This window comes from Anoplopoma fimbria, chromosome 24 (genome assembly GCF_027596085.1).
Source record: "Anoplopoma fimbria isolate UVic2021 breed Golden Eagle Sablefish chromosome 24, Afim_UVic_2022, whole genome shotgun sequence".
NCBI classification, from domain to species: domain Eukaryota; kingdom Metazoa; phylum Chordata; class Actinopteri; order Perciformes; family Anoplopomatidae; genus Anoplopoma; species Anoplopoma fimbria.
In genome coordinates, this window is record NC_072472.1 from 825148 (window position 1) to 850093 (window position 24946).

The 24946-nt window shown below is 44.7% G+C and overlaps 6 protein-coding genes across 6 annotated transcripts; all 6 read right to left on the minus strand.

Moving 5' to 3' along the window:
* Positions 1-3008: 3008 nt before the first annotated feature.
* Positions 3009-4868, minus strand: LOC129113805 (olfactory receptor 52N2-like). The gene is made up of 2 exons (XM_054626283.1): positions 4852-4868; positions 3009-3957 (listed from the first exon to the last, which is right to left on the minus strand). Exon 2 carries the CDS (start codon positions 3954-3956, stop codon positions 3009-3011), a length of 948 nt encoding a protein of 315 aa, XP_054482258.1. The 5' UTR covers position 3957; positions 4852-4868.
* A 2743-nt stretch (positions 4869-7611) lies between these two features.
* Positions 7612-8561, minus strand: LOC129113291 (olfactory receptor 52N5-like). The gene is given in 2 exon segments (XM_054625505.1): positions 7612-7991; positions 7994-8561. Coding segments are annotated over 2 exon segments (948 nt in total).
* Positions 8562-11126: 2565 nt separating this feature from the next.
* LOC129113806 (olfactory receptor 52N2-like) lies at positions 11127-12076 on the minus strand. Its single transcript, XM_054626284.1, is given in 2 exon segments — positions 11127-12037; positions 12040-12076. Coding segments are annotated over 2 exon segments (948 nt in total).
* A 3318-nt stretch (positions 12077-15394) lies between these two features.
* Positions 15395-16346, minus strand: LOC129113292 (olfactory receptor 52N4-like). The gene is given in 2 exon segments (XM_054625506.1): positions 15395-16132; positions 16134-16346. Coding segments are annotated over 2 exon segments (951 nt in total).
* Positions 16347-18857: 2511 nt separating this feature from the next.
* On the minus strand, positions 18858-19808 carry LOC129113807 (olfactory receptor 52N2-like). Its single transcript, XM_054626285.1, has one exon. It carries the CDS (start codon positions 19806-19808, stop codon positions 18858-18860), a length of 951 nt encoding a protein of 316 aa, XP_054482260.1.
* Positions 19809-23129: 3321 nt separating this feature from the next.
* On the minus strand, positions 23130-24080 carry LOC129113293 (olfactory receptor 5B17-like). Its single transcript, XM_054625507.1, has one exon. It carries the CDS (start codon positions 24078-24080, stop codon positions 23130-23132), a length of 951 nt encoding a protein of 316 aa, XP_054481482.1.
* Positions 24081-24946: the final 866 nt, after the last annotated feature.

Here is a 24946-nt window from a genome sequence, read left to right on the forward strand (position 1 = left end):
GAGCCCAACTATATCTAATTGGTAGCGTTCCACCTCCCGCACCAGCTCCGGTTCCTTCCCCGCCAGAGAGGTGACATTCCACGTCCCTAGAGCAAGTCTGTGATGCCGGGGGTCAGCACGCCCAGGTTCCTGCCCCAGCCTGCCACCCAGCTCACATTGCACCCGACCCCAATGCCTATCCCTGCGGGTGGTGGGCCCACAGGGTGGCGGCACGATGTAGCTTTTTCAGGCTGGGCCCGGCCGGGCCCCATGTGCCAAGGTCCGGCCACCAGACGCTCGCCGGCGAGCTCCCCTACCGGGTCTGGCTCCAGGAGGGTGCCCCGGTTTCCCTATTCCGGGCGAGGTGCATGTCCGATTCATTGGGGTTTTGTGAATCGCTCTTAGTCTGACCCCTCCCCCGAGACCACCTTGGGAGACCCTACCAGGAGCTATTGCCCCCGACAACACAGCTCTCAGGATCACTGGGGCGCACAAACCCCTCCACCACGATAAGGTGGCGATTCATTGGAGGAGTCTCCAAGTATCCCTTTCTGGAATTCGTTTTCTTTACTCTTGCGCAGTTTTATAATGTCCCTGTATACTAATCTGCTGGGTTGTGTTGCTTTGAGTGGGTCTTTGGGGCTGGAGACGTGGATTTGCTGGGCGTCCTTGAGAGATGGGTTGCTCCTTTTTCCCCATGCGGAGCATTTCATTAGTGGCCTGGTACTGTTCAACGGCCTCCACCAGGGCAACGGCTGTAACTGGAGCATTGTGGCTATTAACCCTCTTTGCCTCATAGGGTAGTGCCCGTAAGTATCGATCTACAACAATGGCTTCCACTATAGCTGCTGCAGGGGTTTTATCCGGATCAAGCCATTTCTTTGTGATACGTATTAGCTCATGCATCTGTGCCCGGGGGGGTTGGTCATTCCTAAAGCCCCAATTGTGGAAACGTTGGGCCATTCCAAATTCCTATTCTACTTAACATTTCCTCTTTCAGGACATAATAGTCATTGGCTATTGTGCTATCCAGGTCTTGAAAAGCTTTCTGTGACTCACTGGACAGGAACGGGGTAAGGATTCCAACCCACTGGTCTTTCGGCCATTTTTTTCTGGTTGCCGTATTTTCAAACGCATGAAGATAGGCTTCTGGATCATCGGTGGTTCCCATTTTAGGGATAAAATCACTGGCCCGGCGTACAGGGTTGGGGTTCGGTAGCCCTGCTGTTTGAAGCTGACTTCTCTGTAGCCTGAGTTCCTCCTCCTTCAACATGTTGGCTTTTCTTTGCTCCTCCACCAGAGCCTGGTTCTCCTCCCAAACGTTTTCTCCTTTTTTCTCACACCAGCTCTCCCAGGGCAATCAGCCGGCTCCCTTTCAGCTGGGCAGCAGCCCACCCTGGCTGCCCTGCTGACTGGGAATTGTAGTCAGTTAACCAGATGCCATGATGGGTTGTAGTCTCTGCTGCAACCACTGGGAGGGGATGTATCGCCCATTGATGACACTCCCTCTCATGACATCACACTACCTGTTCAGGTACTCTGTTCACTACATTACATTACATTACAGTCATTTAGCAGACGCTTTTATCCAAAGCGACTTACAGTCAGTAGTATATTACATATCATTCACACATTCACACACTGATGACAGGCTACCATCAAGGTGCCACCATCAGACTCTAACTAACATTCATGCAACATCCAGTCCACACTGATGGCAAGCCTTCAGGAGCAACTTGGGGTTAAGTGTCTTGCCCAAGGACACATCGACTGGCGAAGCCGGGTATCGAACCACCGACCCTCTGAGTGGAGAACTACCTTACTCTCCACAACGCCACAGCCGCCCTGCTCAGGTACTCTGTTCACTACCTGTTCAGGTACTCTGTTCTCTACCTGTTCAGGTACTCTGTTCACTACCTGTTCAGGTACTCTGTTCACTACCTGTTCAGGTATCTAACCTGGCATGAGTGATAGTTGGTATTAAGGGTTGTTGAGGTTGATGTCATCTAAAAAACTAAAACAACAGCAATAACATGCAAATAAAGTTTGACTCAATTAACCTCTCAGAGCTCAATTAATATATATTTATTCCGACTGAACCTCCTCTAGACCGACCAGAGGCGGACTGACGGAAACCTTTAAAGCTGACTGAATCCCCCGTAGGCATAGCGTTGCTCAACAGCTTGTCACCAGGCAACTGTTGCTGTCAACTCGGCATCAATATTATCAGCATGTTTTCAGTTTGTGTCTCAACTAACAGTTGTTCAGATTTCTATTCTAGCGTTCTTTATTGATTTTCTGTTCTGGAACAAATTCAAGTTGTTAAAACACTTGAATCCATTTAAATTCAGGGTCTAGTCTTTTATCTCCTTTCACCATGTCCACTATCTGTTCAGGTTCTCTGTTCTCTACCTGTTCAGGTACTCTGTTCTCTACCTGTTCAGGTACTCTCTACCTGTTCTCTCTGTTCCTGTTCAGGTTCTCTGTTCTCTACCTGTTCAGGTACTCTGTTCTCTACCTGTTCAGGTACTCTGTTCACTACCTGTTCAGGTATCTAACCTGGCATGAGTGATAGTTGGTATTAAGGGTTGTTGAGGTTGATGTCATCTAAAAAACTAAAACAACAGCAATAACATGCAAATAAAGTTTGACTCAATTAACCTCTCAGAGCTCAATTAATATATATTTATTCAGGACTTTGATGCAGGACATTAACTTGACAAGTCACATTTCATTTGGGCCTTTTGTCAAATAATTGAAGCATTGCTGTAAATTTGTTACACTTCACGTAATCCATAACTGTCATTCAAATTGAATAAAGCAACAGCTAGCAGTGGAACAGATTCCACCTGAATGTGAGTGACAAGAGACATACGATTAAATAAGAGAGCAAATAAGTCCTGAAACTGGATCTAGATCCAAAACTGAACCAGCTTGTGAAGAGAGAGTAAATATTTTCATTACATATCAGAACATTTTATGTCAGTAAAATATGTCAATATCATATGAATATATTTTGTCATTTCATCTCACTCGGTCAAAATCTTTTTTTTTTTTCTCGTAAATATGACGATAATTCTTTCTCTGACAGCTTTTATCTGCAGTCCGTAGATAACAGCGTTCATGGAGGGAGGAACCACGTGGAGCAAGATGGACGCCAGCTTCCTGTGGTCCGATACGTTCTGGAGCCGATGGAGGATGATGATGATGGTCCCCGACAAGAGCAGGATGACGTACACGGCCAGGTGGGTGGCGCAGGTCTGCAGAGCTTTGCTGTTCAGAGCCTTGCTCTTGCTGCTCAGACACACCATGGCGATCCTTACATAGGTGATCGCCACGCTGCAAAATGACGCAGCCATCATCAACATGCCGGTGCCGAGACCGTAGACATGGTTGATGAGGACGTTTTCACAGGACAGCTTGAACAAGGAGGCGTTGTCGCAGAACGGGTTAAGAACAATCCGCCTGCAGCGAGACAGACGGACGCTGAGCCAAACGAGGATCACGATCAAAATAAAAGGCACCGTCCACGCCGAGACCGACAGGGCCACCACCATCCTGTTGGTCATGATGGTGGCGTACCGCAGGGGGCTGCAGATGGCCACGTAGCGGTCGAAGGCCATGATGATGAGCACCGTGTGGGAGGTAGCCACATGTAAGTGAGCGCAGAAGGCCTGAGTGACACACTCATAATAGTGAATGTAGCGCTGAGTCATTGGAGTGAAAACATCACCCAGGACACGAGGGATGATGGTCGTCGCCCCGAACGCATCGTTGATACTCATGTTGCAGAAGAGCAGGTACATGGGCTGGTGGAGGCTCCTCTCCATGGAGATCAGGACCACCAGGCCGATGTTGGACACCATGATGAAGATGTAGATGAGGAGGAGGAGGACGAAGGCGGGTACGGAGGACTGGGGCCTGACCTTTATTCCCTCCAGCTGTAGGATATCCATGTCGACGGATTCGTTGTCCATGCTGCAAGAGGAGGAAAAATGCATAAAGCAGAAAGAAATCATTGTCCAATCAAAAAGTATAAAGTTACAAACTAATATTATGTTTTGTCTGTTTGGACTCAAAAGAGAAAAAGTCAAACAGAACTTTAGTTCAATCTGGAAAACCTTTTTTTTCCCTCAATACAGTTATTTTACATAGATCATAGACCATCCATCCATTATCTTTAACGCCTGTCCTGTCGCGGGGCTGGAGCCGATCCCAGCAGGGTTCACCTGGACAGGTAACCAGACTATCACAGGGCTGACACATAGAGACAGACAACCAGTCTGTCCCACGCTCACATCCACACCTATGGGCAATTTAGAGTCATCAATTGTCCTGCATGTCTTTGGACTGAGGGAGGAAGTAATAGAACCCGGAGAGAACCCACGCTGACACGGGGAGAACATTTAAACTCCACACAGAAGGCCCGTCCAGCCCGGGAAGAACATAGATCATAGGTATGTACATTTATTATGTCATATATCATTCAAGATGTTTTGCATAAACCACAATAACATTCACATGAACAGTTTATCACTCCCTCCTTCGTTGTATTAGATTTACTGCTTTTCAAATGAATTCTCTCAGACAGTTCCCATTCAGATAATCATCACTGATTGAATGTAAATGTAGTCTGGAGGCTGCACAGAAAGTTACAGAAAATCATTTCAGGTTTTCATTTAAAAGCAGCAGTTCAAAAATATCAAAATTACTTTCTTAAACTATTAAAGGAAAACATTTTTTAGAAATTTCAGAAAAAATTGTATATAAAAGACTACTTGTTTTTAAATGTCAACTGACACGTTCTAACCTACTTTAGAAATGAAACCAGCTTCATAGAAAAAATCTGCAAGTCAAACATCAAAACCTCACCTGATCAAGTTCGTCAACTGTAGAAGCTGACTTTATTTAACATTCCCAGGCATGAAGAGAGAGTCCAACATGTTTTCACTCTGCTAGAACATTACATCTGTCTCTGAAGTCGAACAGGAAACACCAAAACCGAAATCACGAGATTTTACGAACTAGAAGTACAAGATTCCTGCAAACAGTGCATTTCAACAGAGTACTGATCAGTTCAATGAAAACAAAGATGAAATCCCAGAAAAACTGAGTTCAGAATAATCTTTCACATTTCACAATTTTCATTGATAATTATATTTTACTGTTCTTTGCCTTTCAGCCAAACAGAACAGTTTTATAGAAGAAATGAACATTTAATAAAAAGCAGCTCAAATGAATTTAACTTAATTCTTTGAATAAAACATTTGATTGTTATTGGTTTCCCTCAAATTGCCAGATTCCAGTTAACATCTCCGTGTTGTTAAACCTTGTAAGACTGTGTGAGCGTGAGTCAGGTTAACCTCCTCCAGCCGACCAGAGGTGGACTGGAGGACTTTTTATAAGATGTCTGGCCTCATCTCTAGCGCACTCCTGAGGGCTTTGATCTCCTAACATCAAAACAATTTAATGATGTTTTTAAGTTTCCTTCAACTTTATTCACAGAGGATAACTGTCTCAAACTTTTCTGCACATGACGTACCTAAACCTGGACAATAGTACATTTGATTTTGGTCTAAACCTGATTTTGATCATATAGCTTTATGTTTTCATGGAACATAACTTACATAGTTACTCACATCACTGTCTAAATGATTATCAAAGTTTCTGACTGCCGTGTTGATTCTGTGTAGGGCTTTTATTGCTGTTGTTGCTGTGGTTCACTAAACTGCTATAAGGACTTTAATGTGAAATGTTGATTCTGTTATGTTATTCAATTTTATTGTTGTACTCAATTTGTGATGTTGTACAACATGAGAAAAGTATTTTTTCCATGACTTTAATAGTTCATGTTAAATTGTTTTATTCCTTGTGACCTCTTGTAGGTCCAGTTTTTGTGTGTACCTGTCTAGGTAAATCTGGATCATCCTGACCACCTTTAAACTGTTTGATGGCGAGCTACCCACTGGATATCAAAACCCAATTTCCCCCTCCATTCCATAAGTGGCGTGGTAGGAGTTGAACTCAAATTAGCTGAATGAACTCATCCATGGAGTGAACTGAGTTATTCAAAAGGCATATTTATTTGTGTGTATGTTTAATGTATGTTGTCTGTAATGAATGTACTAATACAACGCTTAAATGCTTAAAACTTACTTGTGATTCTCAGTGGTTCCTACAAAATTGGGTTCAGTAGATGAGCCGAGTACCGAGCTTCAACTTTAAGACAGATCTCACTTGTTACAAAAATTGGCGAGCCAGCCAGGAGCCCAATTCGTGTGAAGTCTTTGTATTTTGGTCTTGATACGTTTTGTGGTAAGTGAATATTTACTTGCACGTGAACAAGATGGATTTCTTTTAGTAGTCACTAATGAAACTTTGGGTATCCTGGTTGAAAGTTTGTAGTTATCAAACTCTCTAATCTAATAAGATAAATTAATGTAAGATAATTCTTTATTAAGGCTGCACGGTGGTGTAGTGGTTAGCACTGTCGCCTCACAGACAACCTTCTGTGTGGAGTTTGCATGTTCTCCCTGTGTCAGCGTGGGTTCTCTCCGGGTTCTCCGGCTTCCTCCCACAGTCCAAAGACATGCAGGTTAGGTTCATTGATGACTCTAAATTGCCTGTAGGTGTGAATGTGAGCGTGAGTTGTTGTCTGTCTATATGTCTGCCCTGTGATAGACTGGCGACCTGTCCAGCGGGGAAATTTGCAGGATTTACAGGATTAATATGACGCAGATGGGATACATTACCTACAATACAGTGTTTATTATGTTTTACAAATGCAAACAACTGGTGGATAGGGATAAGGGCCAAAACCAAGATAACGACAGTCAAATGCTCGCGGCTTGCATTTGGGAGTCCCCAACCAATGGGTGGACAAAATGCCATGGACCAAAATGTTAATTTTCCTCGTTTCGTTTGTTTCTGTCAGTCAGGACGACATTATGCAACAAAATGAAATGAAAGGTTTTGGCAACAAAACCACTTAGTTTTGTTTAGGAAAGCTGTCAGGAACATGTCACGTAACAATAACGCTTATGGACATGTGCTGTTCAACCAGGTCTCATGGCTAAAAGTCCTGTGTTTGTCATGATTCTAATACTACTACCTCTGACTGTTGCATTGTCACGCAAATGCGTCTAGGATTGCGTTTAAGGATCCTATTTGACTTTCTATTGGCATTGTTCTTGTGCTGAGCGACACGAATATACAATTGAATATTGGTGTCCATGTACACAAATCTGGATACTTCTTGTGACTATTTCCAAAACTGCCATGAAGTGGTCCTCAGTTGTCATTAAAGTTTTATAATCTGAAAGGCACAATGACACCTAATCACTGTCTACCCGTCAATTAAATAAATTGTGAGAAAGTTACTGAGCCCCCCTCTTTTTACTATCTAGTGCACATAGGACATTAACTTTATATGCATGAGATATCAAGTTCTGCTAATTTTTACTTTGATACAAAGTACACTTCAGGGGCCCATACCATATGTTCCCATCATGCACTTGTGTTGCACAGTGGCAACAGAAATGGAAGCGTCAGATCACGCAAACTAAGGAATTTCAAATCTTACACATGGTGGAGTTTAAACTTGTTTCATTGATGCATCCTCACATTTTATTGTCATTTCAACACTGACACAGTCATTTTATTTCTCTTAAATATAATCATGATCTTTTGTCTAACAGCTTTGATCTGCAGTCCGTAGATAATAGCATTCATGGAGGGAGGAACCACGTGGAACAAGACGGACGCCAGCTTCCTGTGGTCTGACAGTTGAGGGAACCGATGGAGGATGATGATGATGAAGCCTGACAACAGCATGATGAAGTACACGGCCAGGTGGGTGGTGCAGGTCTGCAGCGCTTTGCTGTTCAGAGCCTTGTTCTTGCTGCTCAGACACACCATGGCGATCCTCAGGTAGGTGAGCGCCACACTGAAGAGCGACACAGCCATCGTGCCCATGGCGCTGATGAGCCCATAGATGTGGTTGATGAGGACGTTTCACAGGACAGCTTGAACAAGGAGGGGTTGTCACAGAACGGGTTAAGAACAATCCGCCTGCAGCGAGACAGACAGACGCTGAGCCCCACGCTGACCACGATCAAGAGAAAAGACACCGTCCATGCCACCACCGACAGCGCCACCACCATCCTGTTGGTCATGATGGTGGCGTATCGCAGGGGGTTACAGATGGCCACGTAGCGGTCGAAGGCCATGATCATGAGCACCGTGTGGGAGGTGCCTCCATTGAAGTGAGCGCAGAAGGCCTGAATAGCACAGTCGATGTAGTGAATGTAGCGGTCTGTGATTGGAATAAAAACGTTACTCAGCAAGCGAGGGATGATGGTCGTCGCCCCGAAGGCATCGTTGATACTCATGTTGCAGAAGAGCAGGTACATGGGCTGGTGGAGGCTCTTCTCCATGGAGATCAGGACCACCAGGCCGATGTTGGACACCATGATGAAGATGTAGATGAGGAGGAGGAGGACGAAGGCAGGTACGGCGGACTGGGGGCTGACCTTTAACCCCTCCAGCTGTAGGATATCCATGTCAACAGTTTCGTTTTCCATGCTTCTGGTGACTAGTAGTTCTCTTGAATACCTATGTTGAATACACTTCCTGTAAGTCGCTTTGGATAAAAGCGTCTGCTAAATGACTGTAATCTAATGTAATGTAATGTATTGTGTATCTGAGGTACTTGGTTTCACTATATGCTAGCCTACACTTGCTGGGATTAGCTGTGAGACCTGCTTCACGAAGGGCATCCAGCACCTTCTGTACCTGGGGCAAATGATTTTCCCAATCTGTGCTATGTATCACTATGTCATCTAAGTAGGCTGCGGCATACTTTTTGTGGGGTCGCAGGACCCGGTCCATGAGCCGTTGGAAGGTGGCAGGGGCTCCGTGCAGCCCAAATGGTAATTTGGTGTACTGAAAAAGCCCTTCACTTGTTGCAAAGGCTGTTTTCTCCTTGGAAGTTGGGGAAAGCGGGACTATTAGTCCATCAGGTTGTGGGTGGTATACTGACGTTCTGAGGTGCTTGATCTTTAGGAGGGAGCACAAGCCTTTTGCCTTTTTCCCCATGCTGTCACGGTTGGTGTGTGGACCCAAGAGCAGTACGACGAGGAGACAGATAAAGTTCTGGAGCTTTATTTGAAGCTGAGAACACTTTGAGCCCGAAAGGCCTCCTTCTTCAGCTTGACGGCCTCCTACACTGCTGGTGTCCACCAGCGGGTTCTGCCACCACGACAGGCACCGATCGCCTTCCGACCACAACTTCTAGCAGCAGCTTCCACAATGGAGGATTTCAACATGGCCCACTCGGATTCCATGTCCCCAGCCTCCCCCGGGATGCACGAGAAATTATTCCGGAGGTGGGAGTTGAAGACCTTGCGGACAGGATCCTCAGCCAGACGTTCCCAGTTCACCCTCACTACACGTTTGGGTTTACCGGGTCTGTCCGGCAGCCTCCCCCGCCACCTGATCCAACTCACCACCAGGTGGTGATCAGTTGACAGCTCTGCTCCTCTCTTCACCCGAGTGTCCAAGACATATGGCCGCAGGTCTGATGGCACAACTACATTACATTACATTTACATTACATTACAGTCATTTAGCAGTCATTTAACTACAAAGTCGATCATAGACCTTTGGCCTAGGGTGTTCTGGTACCAAGTACATTTATGAACCTCCCTATGCTCAAACATGGTGTTTGTTATGGACAGTCCATGACTAGCACAGAAGTCCAACAACAAAGCACCACTCGGGTTCAGATCGGGCAGGCCGTTCCTCCCAATCACACCCCTCCAGGTTTCTCCATTGTTACCCACATGAGCGTTGAAGTCTCCCAGAAGAACTATGGAGTCCCCAGTCGGCACCCTTTCCAGAACACCACCCAAGGACTCCAAGAAGGCCGCGTACTCCGAACTGCCGTTTGGTGCATAGGCACAAATGACAGTCAGAGACTTCCCCCCTGCGATTCCCAGTCACAGGGAGGCGACCCTATCGTTCTCCGGGGAGAACTCCAGAACAGCGGAGCTGAGCCAAGGGGCTGGTGAGTATCCCCACACCCGCCCGGCGCCTCTCACCCTGGGCAACTCCGGAAAAAAGGAAAAAGTCCAGGAGTTTGGTTCCAGAACCAGTGCTATGCGTGGAGGTGAGCCCAACTATATCTAGTTGCTACCGCTCCACCTCTCGCACTAACTCCGGTTCCTTCCCCGCCAGAGAGGTGACATTCCACGTCCCTAGAGCTAGTCTGTGATGCCGGGGGTCAGCACGCCCAGGTTCCCACCCCAGCCTGCCGCCCAGCTCACACTGCACCCGACCCCAATGCCTATCCCTGCGGGTGGTGGGCCCACAGGGTGGCGGCACGATGTAGCTTTTTCAGGCTGGGCCCGGCCGGGCCCCATGTGCCAAGGTCCGGCCACCAGACGCTCGCCGGCGAGCTCCCCTACCGGGTCTGGCTCCAGGAGGATGCCCCGGTTTCCCTTTTCCGGGCGAGGTGCCACAACCTTGCATCGCCCGATTCATTGAGGTTTTGTGAATCGCTCTTAGTCTGACCCCTCCCCCGAGACCACTTTGCCTTGGGAGACCCCACCAGGAGCTATTGCCCCCGACAACACAGCTCTCAGGATCACTGGGGCACACAAACCCCTCCACCACGATAAGGTGGCGATTCATTGATAGTTGGTATTAAGGGTTGTTGAGGTTGATGTCATCTAAAAAACTAAAACAACAGCAATAACATGCAAATAAAGTTTGACTCAATTAACCTCTCAGAGCTCAATTAATATATATTTATTCAGGACTTTGATGCAGGACATTAACTTGACAAGTCACATTTCATTTGGGCCTTTTGTCAAATAATTGAAGCATTGCTGTAAATTTGTTACACTTCACGTAATCCATAACTGTCATTCAAATTGAATAAAGCAACAGCTAGCAGTGGAACAGATTCCACCTGAATGTGAGTGACAAGAGACATACGATTAAATAAGAGAGCAAATAAGTCCTGAAACTGGATCTAGATCCAAAACTGAACCAGCTTGTGAAGAGAGAGTAAATATTTTCATTACATATCAGAACATTTTATGTCAGTAAAATATGTCAATATCATATGAATATATTTTGTCATTTCATCTCACTCGGTCAAAATCATTTTTTTTTCTCGTAAATATGACGATAATTTTTTCTCTGACAGCTTTTATCTGCAGTCCGTAGATAACAGCGTTCATGGAGGGAGGAACCACGTGGAGCAAGATGGACGCCAGCTTCCTGTGGTCCGATAAGTTCTGGAGCCGATGGAGGATGATGATGATGCTCCCCGACAAGAACAGGATGACGTACACGGCCAGGTGGGTGGCGCAGGTCTGCAGAGCTTTGCTGTTCAGAGCCTTGCTCTTGCTGCTCAGACACACCATGGCGATCCTTACATAGGTGATCGTCACGCTGCCCAGTGACAGAGCCATCATCAATATGCCGGTGCCGAGGCCGTAGACTTGGTTGATGAGGACGTTTTCACAGGACAGCTTGAACAAGGAGACGCTGTCGCAGAACTGGTTAATAACAATCCGCCTGCAGCGAGACAGACGGACGCTGAGCCAAATGAGGATCACGATCAAAAAGAAAGACACTGTCCACGCCATGACCGACAGGGCCACCACCATCCTGTTGGTCATGATGGTGGCGTACCGCAGGGGGCTGCAGATGGCCACGTAGCGGTCGAAGGCCATGATCATGAGCACCGTGTGGGAGGTAACCGCATGTAAGTGAGCGCAGAAGGCCTGAGCGACACACTCATAATAGTGAATGTAGCGCTGATTCATTGGAGTGAAAACATCAAGCAGGACACGAGGGAAGATGGTCGTCGCCCCTAACACATCGTTGATACTCATGTTGCAGAAGAGCAGGTACATGGGCTGGTGGAGGCTCCTCTCCATGGAGATCAGGACCACCAGGCCGATGTTGGACACCATGATGAAGATGTAGATGAGGAGGAAGAGGACGAAGGCGGGTACGGAGGACTGGGGCCTGACATTTATTCCCCCAGCTGTAGAATATCCATGTCGACGGATTCGTTGTCCATGCTGCAAGAGGAGGAAAAATGCATGAAGCAGAAAGAAATCATTGTCCAATTAAAAAGTATAAAGTTACAAACTAATATTATGTTTTGTCTGTTTGGACTCAACAGAGAAAAAGTCCAACAGAACTTTAGTTCAATCTGGAAAACCTTTTTTTTCCCTCAATACAGTTATTTTACATAGATCATAGACCATCCATCCATTATCTTTAACGCCTGTCCTGTCGCGGGGCTGGAGCCGATCCCAGCAGGGTTCACCTGGACAGGTAACCAGACTATCACAGGGCTGACACATAGAGACAGACAACCAGTCTGTCCCACGCTCACATCCACACCTATGGGCAATTTAGAGTCATCAATTGTCCTGCATGTCTTTGGACTGAGGGAGGAAGTAATAGAACCCGGAGAGAACCCACACTGACACGGGGAGAACATTTAAACTCCACACAGAAGGCCCGTCCAGCCCGGGAAGAACATAGATCATAGGTATGTACATTTATTATGTCATATATCATTCAAGATGTTTTGCATAAACCACAATAACATTCACATGAACAGTTTATCACTCCCTCCTTCGTTGTATTAGATTTACTGCTTTTCAAATGAATTCTCTCAGACAGTTCCCATTCAGATAATCATCACTGATTGAATGTAAATGTAGTCTGGAGGCTGCACAGAAAGTTACAGAAAATCATTTCAGGTTTTCATTTAAAAGCAGCAGTTCAAAAATATCAAAATTACTTTCTTAAACTATTAAAGGAAAACATTTTTTAGAAATTTCAGAAAAAATTGTATATAAAAGACTACTTGTTTTTAAATGTCAACTGACACGTTCTAACCTACTTTAGAAATGAAACCAGCTTCATAGAAAAAATCTGCAAGTCAAACATCAAAACCTCACCTGATCAAGTTCGTCAACTGTAGAAGCTGACTTTATTTAACATTCCCAGGCATGAAGAGAGAGTCCAACATGTTTTCACTCTGCTAGAACATTACATCTGTCTCTGAAGTCGAACAGGAAACACCAAAACCGAAATCACGAGATTTTACGAACTAGAAGTACAAGATTCCTGCAAACAGTGCATTTCAACAGAGTACTGATCAGTTCAATGAAAACAAAGATGAAATCCCAGAAAAACTGAGTTCAGAATAATCTTTCACATTTCACAATTTTCATTGATAATTATATTTTACTGTTCTTTGCCTTTCAGCCAAACAGTTTTATAGAAGAAATGAACATTTAGTAAAAAGCAGCTCAAATGAATTTAACTTAATTCTTTGAATAAGACTTTAAAACATTTGATTGTTACATTACATTACATTACAGTCATTTAGCAGACGCTTGTTATCCAAAGCTTACAGGAAGTGTGTTCAACATAGGTATTCAAGAGAACTACTAGTCACCAGAAGTCATAAGTGCATCTCCTTTCTTAAACAAGCATCTTAAGGCATAAACCAGAGCAAAAGTATAGTGCAGAGGCAAATTACTACGAAAACAATAATTGCAACAGACTAATACGAATATAGCAACTGCTACAAACCACTACGAATAGGATAAGTGCAGTAAACGAATGTTATTGTTATTGGTTTCCCTCAAATTGCCAGATTCCAGTTAACATCTCCGTGTTGTTAAACCTTGTAAGACTGTGTGAGCGTGAGTCAGGTTAACCTCCTCCAGCCGACCAGAGGTGGACTGGAGGACTTTTTATAAGATGTCTGGCCTCATCTCTAGCGCACTCCTGAGGGCTTTGATCTCCTAACATCAAAACAATTTAATGATGTTTTTAAGTTTCCTTCAACTTTATTCACAGAGGATAACTGTCTCAAACTTTTCTGCACATGACGTACCTAAACCTGGACAATAGTACATTTGATTTTGGTCTAAACCTGATTTTGATCATATAGCTTTATGTTTTCATGGAACATAACTTACATAGTTACTCACATCACTGTCTAAATGATTATCAAAGTTTCTAACTGCCGTGTTGATTCTGTGTAGTCGAGAGTCGGCTACAAGATATTAATCTATTAAGAAAAAAATTCCAGTTGATGATCGCACCAGCACATATGACAAAAACCTGCTCATTGAATTTGCAAGCTTTAGCAGCTTTAGAGCCACTGTTGCCTTACACACTTCCTCCACATGATGTGCCAGACATAACTCATTGCATGGTTTAGGCATCAAAACCACTGAGTAAGGTTTCGGAAAAACATCATGTTTGGACTTAAAATAAGTATGTAAACTCAGCGACATTTAAATACATAAGCACGGAAAACATGTTACAAAAATCACTAATGAAACTTTGAAGTTATCAAACTCTCTAATCTAATAAAATAAAATAAGATAAGATAATCCTTTATTAGTCCCACAGCAGGGAAATTTGCAGGATTTACAGGATTAATATGACGCAGATGGGATACATTACCTACAATACAGTGTTTATTATGTTTTCTTCATCACTTTTGATTTACAAATTCAAACAACTGGTGGATAGGGATAAGGGACAAAACCAACATAACGACAGTCAAATGCTCCCGGCTTGCATTTGGGAGTCCCCAACCAATGGGTGGACAAAATGCCATGGACCAAAATGTTAATTTTCCTCGTTTCGTTTGTTTCTGTCAGTCAGGACGACATTATGCAACAAAATGAAATGAAAGGTTTTGGCAACAAAACCACTTAGTTTTGTTTAGGAAAGCTGTCAGGAACATGTCACGTAACAATAACGCTTATGGACATGTGCTGTTCAACCAGGTCTCATGGCTAAAAGTCCTGTGTTTGTCATGATTCTAATACTACTACCTCTGACTGTTGCATTGTCACGCAAATGCGTCTAGGATTGCGTTTAAGGATCCTATTTGACTTTCTATTGGCATTGTTCTTGTGCTGAGCGACACGAATATACAATTGAATATTGGTGTCCATGTACACAAATCTGGATACTTCTTGTGACTATTTCCAAAACTGCCATGAAGTGGTCCTCAGTTGTCATTAAAGTTTTATAATCTGAAAGGCACAATGACACCTAATCACTGTCTACCCGTCAATTAAATAAATTGTGAGAAAGTTACTGAGCCCCCCTCTTTTTACTATCTAGTGCACATAGGACATTAACTTTATATGCATGAGATATCAAGTTCTGCTAATTTTTACTTTGATACAAAGTACACTTCAGGGGCCCATACCATATGTTCCCATCATGCACTTGTGTTGCACAGTGGCAACAGAAATGGAAGCGTCAGATCACGCAAACTAAGGAATTTCAAATCTTACACATGGTGGAGTTTAAACTTGTTTCATTGATGCATCCTCACATTTTATTGTCATTTCAACACTGACACAGTCATTTTATTTCTCTTAAATATAATCATGATCTTTTGTCTAACAGCTTTGATCTGCAGTCCGTAGATAATAGCATTCATGGAGGGAGGAACCACGTGGAACAAGACGGACGCCAGCTTCCTGTGGTCTGACAATTGAGGGAACCGATGGAGGATGATGATGATGAAGCCTGACAACAGCATGATGAAGTACACGGCCAGGTGGGTGGTGCAGGTCTGCAGCGCTTTGCTGTTCAGAGCCTTGTTCTTGCTGCTCAGACACACCATGGCGATCCTCAGGTAGGTGAGCGCCACACTGAAGAGCGACACAGCCATCGTGCCCATGGCGCTGATGAGCCCATAGATGTGGTTGATGAGGACGTTTTCACAGGACAGCTTGAACAAGGAGGGGTTGTCGCAGAACGGGTTAAGAACAATCCGCCTGCAGCGAGACAGACAGACGCTGAGCCCCACGCTGACCACGATCAAGAGAAAAGACACCGTCCATGCCACCACCGACAGCGCCACCACCATCCTGTTGGTCATGATGGTGGGGTATCGCAGGGGGTTACAGATGGCCACGTAGCGGTCGAAGGCCATGATCATGAGCACCGTGTGGGAGGTGCCTCCATTGAAGTGAGTGCAGAAGGCCTGAATAGCACAGTCGATGTAGTGAATGTAGCGGTCTGTGATTGGAATAAAAACGTTACTCAGCAAGCGAGGGATGATGGTCGTCGCCCCCGAAGGCATCGTTGATACTCATGTTGCAGAAGAGCAGGTACATGGGCTGGTGGAGGCTCTTCTCCATGGAGATCAGGACCACCAGGCCGATGTTGGACACCATGATGAAGATGTAGATGAGGAGGAGGAGGACGAAGGCAGGTACGGCGGACTGGGGGCTGACCTTTAACCCCTCCAGCTGTAGGATATCCATGTCAACAGTTTCGTTTTCCATGCTTCTGGTGACTAGTAGTTCTCTTGAATACCTATGTTGAATACACTTCCTGTAAGTCGCTTTGGATAAAAGCGTCTGCTAAATGACTGTAATCTAATGTAATGTAATGTATTGTGTATCTGAGGTACTTGGTTTCACTATATGCTAGCCTACACTTGCTGGGATTAGCTGTGAGACCTGCTTCACGAAGGACATCCAGCACCTTCTGTACCTGGGGCAAATGATTTTCCCAATCTGTGCTATGTATCACTATGTCATCTAAGTAGGCTGCGGCATACTTTTTGTGGGGTCGCAGGACCCGGTCCATGAGCCGTTGGAAGGTGGCAGGGGCTCCGTGCAGCCCAAATGGTAATTTGGTGTACTGAAAAAGCCCTTCACTTGTTGCAAAGGCTGTTTTCTCCTTGGAAGTTGGGGAAAGCGGGACTATTAGTCCATCAGGTTGTGGGTGGTATACTGACGTTCTGAGGTGCTTGATCTTTAGGAGGGAGCACAAGCCTTTTGCCTTTTTCCCCATGCTGTCACGGTTGGTGTGTGGACCCAAGAGCAGTACGACGAGGAGACAGATAAAGTTCTGGAGCTTTATTTGAAGCTGAGAACACTTTGAGCCCGAAAGGCCTCCTTCTTCAGCTTGACGGCCTCCTACACTGCTGGTGTCCACCAGCGGGTTCTGCCACCACGACAGGCACCGATCGCCTTCCGACCACAACTTCTAGCAGCAGCTTCCACAATGGAGGATTTCAACATGGCCCACTCGGATTCCATGTCCCCAGCCTCCCCCGGGATGCACGAGAAATTATTCCGGAGGTGGGAGTTGAAGACCTTGCGGACAGGATCCTCAGCCAGACGTTCCCAGTTCACCCTCACTACACGTTTGGGTTTACCGGGTCTGTCCGGCAGCCTCCCCCGCCACCTGATCCAACTCACCACCAGGTGGTGATCAGTTGACAGCTCTGCTCCTCTCTTCACCCGAGTGTCCAAGACATATGGCCGCAGGTCTGATGGCACAACTACAAAGTCGATCATAGACCTTTGGCCTAGGGTGTTCTGGTACCAAGTACATTTATGAACCTCCCTATGCTCAAATATGGTGTTTGTTATGGACAGTCCATGACTAGCACAGAAGTCCAACAACAAAGCACCACTCGGGTTCAGATCGGGCAGGCCGTTCCTCCCAATCACACCCCTCCAGGTTTCTCCATTGTTACCCACATGAGCGTTGAAGTCTCCCAGAAGAACTATGGAGTCCCCAGTCGGCACCCTTTCCAGAACACCACCCAAGGACTCCAAGAAGGCCACGTACTCCGAACTGCCGTTTGGTGCATAGGCACAAATGACAGTCAGAGACTTCCCCCCTGCGATTCCCAGTCACAGGGAGGCGACCCTATCGTTCTCCGGGGAGAACTCCAGAACAGCGGAGCTGAGCCAAGGGGCTGGTGAGTATCCCCACACCCGCCTGGCGCCTCTCACCCTGGGCAACTCCGGAAAAGGAAAAAGTCCAGGAGTTTGGTTCCAGAACCAGTGCTATGCGTGGAGGTGAGCCCAACTATATCTAGTTGGTACCGCTCCACCTCTCGCACTAACTCCGGTTCCTTCCCCGCCAGAGAGGTGACATTCCACGTCCCTAGAGCTAGTCTGTGATGCCGGGGGTCAGCACGCCCAGGTTCCCACCCCAGCCTGCCGCCCAGCTCACACTGCACCCGACCCCAATGCCTATCCCTGCGGGTGGTGGGCCCACAGGGTGGCGGCACGATGTAGCTTTTTCAGGCTGGGCCCGGCCGGGCCCCATGTGCCAAGGTCCGGCCACCAGACGCTCGCCGGCGAGCTCCCCTACCGGGTCTGGCTCCAGGAGGATGCCCCGGTTTCCCTTTTCCGGGCGAGGTGCCACAACCTTGCATCGCCCGATTCATTGAGGTTTTGTGAATCGCTCTTAGTCTGACCCCTCCCCGAGACCACTTTGCCTTGGGAGACCCCACCAGGAGCTATTGCCCCCGACAACACAGCTCTCAGGATCACTGGGGCACACAAACCCCTCCACCACGATAAGGTGGCGATTCATTGATAGTTGGTATTAAGGGTTGTTGAGGTTGATGTCATCTAAAAAACTAAAACAACAGCAATAACATGCAAATAAAGTTTGACTCAATTAACCTCTCAGAGCTCAATTAATATATATTTATTCAGGACTTTGATGCAGGACATTAACTTGACAAGTCACATTTCATTTGGGCCTTTTGTCAAATAATTGAAGCATTGCTGTAAATTTGTTACACTTCACGTAATCCATAACTGTCATTCAAATAGAATAAAGCAACAGCTAGCAGTGGAACAGATTCCACCTGAATGTGAGTGACAAGAGACATACGATTAAATAAGAGAGCAAATAAGTCCTGAAACTGGATCTAGATCCAAAACTGAACCAGCTTGTGAAGAGAGAGTAAATATTTTCATTACATATCAGAACATTTTATGTCAGTAAAATATGTCAATATCATATGAATATATTTTGTCATTTCATCTCACTCGGTCAAAATCATTTTTTTTTCTCGTAAATATGACGATAATTTTTTCTCTGACAGCTTTTATCTGCAGTCCGTAGATAACAGCGTTCATGGAGGGAGGAACCACGTAGAGCAAGATGGACGCCAGCTTCCTGTGGTCCGATAAGTTCTGGAGCCGATGGAGGATGATGATGATGCTCCCCGACAAGAACAGGATGACGTACACGGCCAGGTGGGTGGCGCAGGTCTGCAGAGCTTTGCTGTTCAGAGCCTTGCTCTTGCTGCTCAGACACACCATGGCGATCCTTACATAGGTGATCGTCACGCTGCCCAGTGACAGAGCCATCATCAATATGCCGGTGCCGAGGCCGTAGACTTGGTTGATGAGGACGTTTTCACAGGACAGCTTGAACAAGGAGACGCTGTCGCAGAACTGGTTAATAACAATCCGCCTGCAGCGAGACAGACGGACGCTGAGCCAAATGAGGATCACGATCAAAAAGAAAGACACTGTCCACGCCATGACCGACAGGGCCACCACCATCCTGTTGGTCATGATGGTGGCGTACCGCAGGGGGCTGCAGATGGCCACGTAGCGGTCGAAGGCCATGATCATGAGCACCGTGTGGGAGGTAACCGCATGTAAGTGAGCGCAGAAGGCCTGAGCGACACACTCATAATAGTGAATGTAGCGCTGATTCATTGGAGTGAAAACATCAAGCAGGACACGAGGGAAGATGGTCGTCGCCCCTAACACATCGTTGATACTCATGTTGCAGAAGAGCAGGTACATGGGCTGGTGGAGGCTCCTCTCCATGGAGATCAGGACCACCAGGCCGATGTTGGACACCATGATGAAGATGTAGATGAGGAGGAAGAGGACGAAGGCGGGTACGGAGGACTGGGGCCTGACATTTATTCCCCCCAGCTGTAGAATATCCATGTCGACGGATTCGTTGTCCATGCTGCAAGAGGAGGAAAAATGCATAAAGCAGAAAGAAATCATTGTCCAATTAAAAAGTATAAAGTTACAAACTAATATTATGTTTTGTCTGTTTGGACTCAAAAGAGAAAAAGTCAAACAGAACTTTAGTTCAATCTGGAAAACCTTTTTTTTTCCCTCAATACAGTTATTTTACATAGATCATAGACCATCCATCCATTATCTTTAACGCCTGTCCTGTCGCGGGGCTGGAGCCGATCCCAGCAGGGTTCACCTGGACAGGTAACCAGACTATCACAGGGCTGACACATAGAGACAGACAACCAGTCTGTCCCACGCTCACATCCACACCTATGGGCAATTTAGAGTCATCAATTGTCCTGCATGTCTTTGGACTGAGGGAGGAAGTAATAGAACCCGGAGAGAACCCACGCTGACACGGGGAGAACATTTAAACTCCACACAGAAGGCCCGTCCAGCCCGGGAAGAACATAGATCATAGGTATGTACATTTATTATGTCATATATCATTCAAGATGTTTTGCATAAACCACAATAACATTCACATGAACAGTTTATCACTCCCTCCTTCGTTGTATTAGATTTACTGCTTTTCAAATGAATTCTCTCAGACAGTTCCCATTCAGATAATCATCACTGATTGAATGTAAATGTAGTCTGGAGGCTGCACAGAAAGTTACAGAAAATCATTTCAGGTTTTCATTTAAAAGCAGCAGTTCAAAAATATCAAAATTACTTTCTTAAACTATTAAAGGAAAACATTTTTTAGAAATTTCAGAAAAAATTGTATATAAAAGACTACTTGTTTTTAAATGTCAACTGACACGTTCTAACCTACTTTAGAAATGAAACCAGCTTCATAGAAAAAATCTGCAAGTCAAACATCAAAACCTCACCTGATCAAGTTCGTCAACTGTAGAAGCTGACTTTATTTAACATTCCCAGGCATGAAGAGAGAGTCCAACATGTTTTCACTCTGCTAGAACATTACATCTGTCTCTGAAGTCGAACAGGAAACACCAAAACCGAAATCACGAGATTTTACGAACTAGAAGTACAAGATTCCTGCAAACAGTGCATTTCAACAGAGTACTGATCAGTTCAATGAAAACAAAGATGAAATCCCAGAAAAACTGAGTTCAGAATAATCTTTCACATTTCACAATTTTCATTGATAATTATATTTTACTGTTCTTTGCCTTTCAGCCAAACAGTTTTATAGAAGAAATGAACATTTAGTAAAAAGCAGCTCAAATGAATTTAACTTAATTCTTTGAATAAGACTTTAAAACATTTGATTGTTACATTACATTACATTACAGTCATTTAGCAGACGCTTGTATCCAAAGCGACTTACAGGAAGTGTGTTCAACATAGGTATTCAAGAGAACTACTAGTCACCAGAAGTCATAAGTGCATCTCCTTTCTTAAACAAGCATCTTAAGGCATAAACCAGAGCAAAAGTATAGTGCAGAGGCAAATTACTACGAAAACAATAATTGCAACAGACTAATACGAATATAGCAACTGCTACAAACCACTACGAATAGGATAAGTGCAGTAAACGAATGTTATTGTTATTGGTTTCCTTCAAATTGCCAGATTCCAGTTAACATCTCCGTGTTGTTAAACCTTGTAAGACTGTGTGAGCGTGAGTCAGGTTAACCTCCTCCAGCCGACCAGAGGTGGACTGGAGGACTTTTTATAAGATGTCTGGCCTCATCTCTAGCGCACTCCTGAGGGCTTTGATCTCCTAACATCAAAACAATTTAATGATGTTTTTAAGTTTCCTTCAACTTTATTCACAGAGGATAACTGTCTCAAACTTTTCTGCACATGACGTACCTAAACCTGGACAATAGTACATTTGATTTTGGTCTAAACCTGATTTTGATCATATAGCTTTATGTTTTCATGGAACATAACTTACATAGTTACTCACATCACTGTCTAAATGATTATCAAAGTTTCTGACTGCCGTGTTGATTCTGTGTAGTCGAGAGTCGGCTACAAGATATTAATCTATTAAGAAAAAAATTCCAGTTGATGATCGCACCAGCACATATGACAAAAACCTGCTCATTGAATTTGCAAGCTTTAGCAGCTTTAGAGCCACTGTTGCCTTACACACTTCCTCCACATGATGTGCCAGACATAACTCATTGCATGGTTTAGGCATCAAAACCACTGAGTAAGGTTTCGGAAAAACATCATGTTTGGACTTAAAATAAGTATGTAAACTCAGCGACATTTAAATACATAAGCACGGAAAACATGTTACAAAAATCACTAATGAAACTTTGAAGTTATCAAACTCTCTAATCTAATAAAATAAAATAAGATAAGATAATCCTTTATTAGTCCCACAGCAGGGAAATTTGCAGGATTTACAGGATTAATATGACGCAGATGGGATACATTACCTACAATACAGTGTTTATTATGTTTTCTTCATCACTTTTGATTTACAAATTCAAACAACTGGTGGATAGGGATAAGGGACAAAACCAAGATAACGACGGTCAAATGCTCCCGGCTTGCATTTGGGAGTCCCCAACCAATGGGTGGACAAAATGCCATGGACCAAAATGTTAATTTTCCTCGTTTCGTTTGTTTCTGTCAGTCAGGACGACATTATGCAACAAAATGAAATGAAAGGTTTTGGCAACAAAACCACTTAGTTTTGTTTAGGAAAGCTGTCAGGAACATGTCACGTAACAATAACGCTTATGGACATGTGCTGTTCAACCAGGTCTCATGGCTAAAAGTCCTGTGTTTGTCATGATTCTAATACTACTACCTCTGACTGTTGCATAGTCACGCAAATGCGTCTAGGATTGCGTTTAAGGATCCTATTTGACTTTCTATTGGCATTGTTCTTGTGCTGAGCGACACGAATATACAATTGAATATTGGTGTCCATGTACACAAATCTGGATACTTCTTGTGACTATTTCCAAAACTGCCATGAAGTGGTCCTCAGTTGTCATTAAAGTTTTATAATCTGAAAGGCACAATGACACCTAATCACTGTCTACCCGTCAATTAAATAAATTGTGAGAAAGTTACTGAGCCCCCCTCTTTTTACTATCTAGTGCACATAGGACATTAACTTTATATGCATGAGATATCAAGTTCTGCTAATTTTTACTTTGATACAAAGTACACTTCAGGGGCCCATACCATATGTTCCCATCATGCACTTGTGTTGCACAGTGGCAACAGAAATGGAAGCGTCAGATCACGCAAACTAAGGAATTTCAAATCTTACACATGGTGGAGTTTAAACTTGTTTCATTGATGCATCCTCACATTTTATTGTCATTTCAACACTGACACAGTCATTTTATTTCTCTTAAATATAATCATGATCTTTTGTCTAACAGCTTTGATCTGCAGTCCGTAGATAATAGCATTCATGGAGGGAGGAACCACGTGGAACAAGACGGACGCCAGCTTCCTGTGGTCTGACAATTGAGGGAACCGATGGAGGATGATGATGATGAAGCCTGACAACAGCATGATGAAGTACACGGCCAGGTGGGTGGTGCAGGTCTGCAGCGCTTTGCTGTTCAGAGCCTTGTTCTTGCTGCTCAGACACACCATGGCGATCCTGAGGTAGGTGAGCGCCACGCTGAAGAGCGACACAGCCATCGTGCCCATGGCGCTGATGAGCCCATAGATGTGGTTGATGAGGACGTTTTCACAGGACAGCTTGAACAAGGAGGGGTTGTCGCAGAACGGGTTAAGAACAATCCGCCTGCAGCGAGACAGACGGACGCTGAGCCCCACGCTGACCGCAATCAAGAGAAAAGACACCGTCCACGCCACCACCGACAGCGCCACCACCATCCTGTTGGTCATGATGGTGGGGTATCGCAGGGGGTTACAGATGGCCACGTAGCGGTCGAAGGCCATGATCATGAGCACCGTGTGGGAGGTGCCTCCATTGAAGTGAGCGCAGAAGGCCTGAATAGCACAGTCGATGTAGTGAATGTAGCGGTCTGTGATTGGAATAAAAACGTTACTCAGCAAGCGAGGGATGATGGTCGTCGCCCCGAAGGCATCGTTGATACTCATGTTGCAGAAGAGCAGGTACATGGGCTGGTGGAGGCTCTTCTCCATGGAGATCAGGACCACCAGGCCGATGTTGGACACCATGATGAAGATGTAGATGAAGAGGAGGAGGACGAAGGCAGGTACGGCGGACTGGGGGCTGACCTTTAACCCCTCCAGCTGTAGGATATCCATGTCAACAGTTTTGTTTTCCATGCTACAGAGGGAGGATCCTGCTGAGGACCATAGACAGAGAATTCAGTCAACAATCATCATATGTGATGGTTCTAAGAAATCATAGACGGTGGCAAAAAACATTAAGTAGGTTTAACTTCTTGTTAAAGCTATTCTGTGAACGTTACAATGAAATTTCAGTAACATCTTGGGGATGATTTGATGTCTTTGCTTGAAAAACAGAAGTTTAAGAGTTGAATACACTTCTTTTTCCTGTAATGTGAATCGTAAGATAAGATAACATAAGATAATCCTTTATTAGTCCCACAATGGGTAAATGTGCGGGCTGTGCTCATGTTCCCATGTTTCCTGTTTTCAAACAATGTCAAACATGATCACTTCGAAAAAGTCAGATTTTAGATGTCCTCATTCCAGGATTTAGAGATAATTTAATTCTTACTCATGACCCCAATGTTCATGTAAAAAAATAATACGGCATTAATTGGCTTTCAAGAATGAAGTCACATCAGCACTGTTACCAGCAGTAACATGAACGCCTCACAGTACTTTCTGCAGCATTCCCAACATTTCACTGCCCTTGACCTTTAACACCTTTAAAGAAAACTACAGTTGGTTGTGGATACACACGCTGTTTCTTTTTCAAGGTCAGACTTACATTTCACTAGTTTCCTAAACGGCTTGAAAACTTTTGCGCAGCATCATCGATGAGACAGAACAAAGTTATTTTATCAATGTAATGAATGCTTAACCAGAAAAAACCAAGGAAACAAGTAAATCAATTTAAAACATATTTTTTAGTGATACACTTCACAAAAAACAACATATAATCTATCTTTTAGACATACATTTCCAATGTATTAATCATTTTTGTTGTGTTACTGAAACAG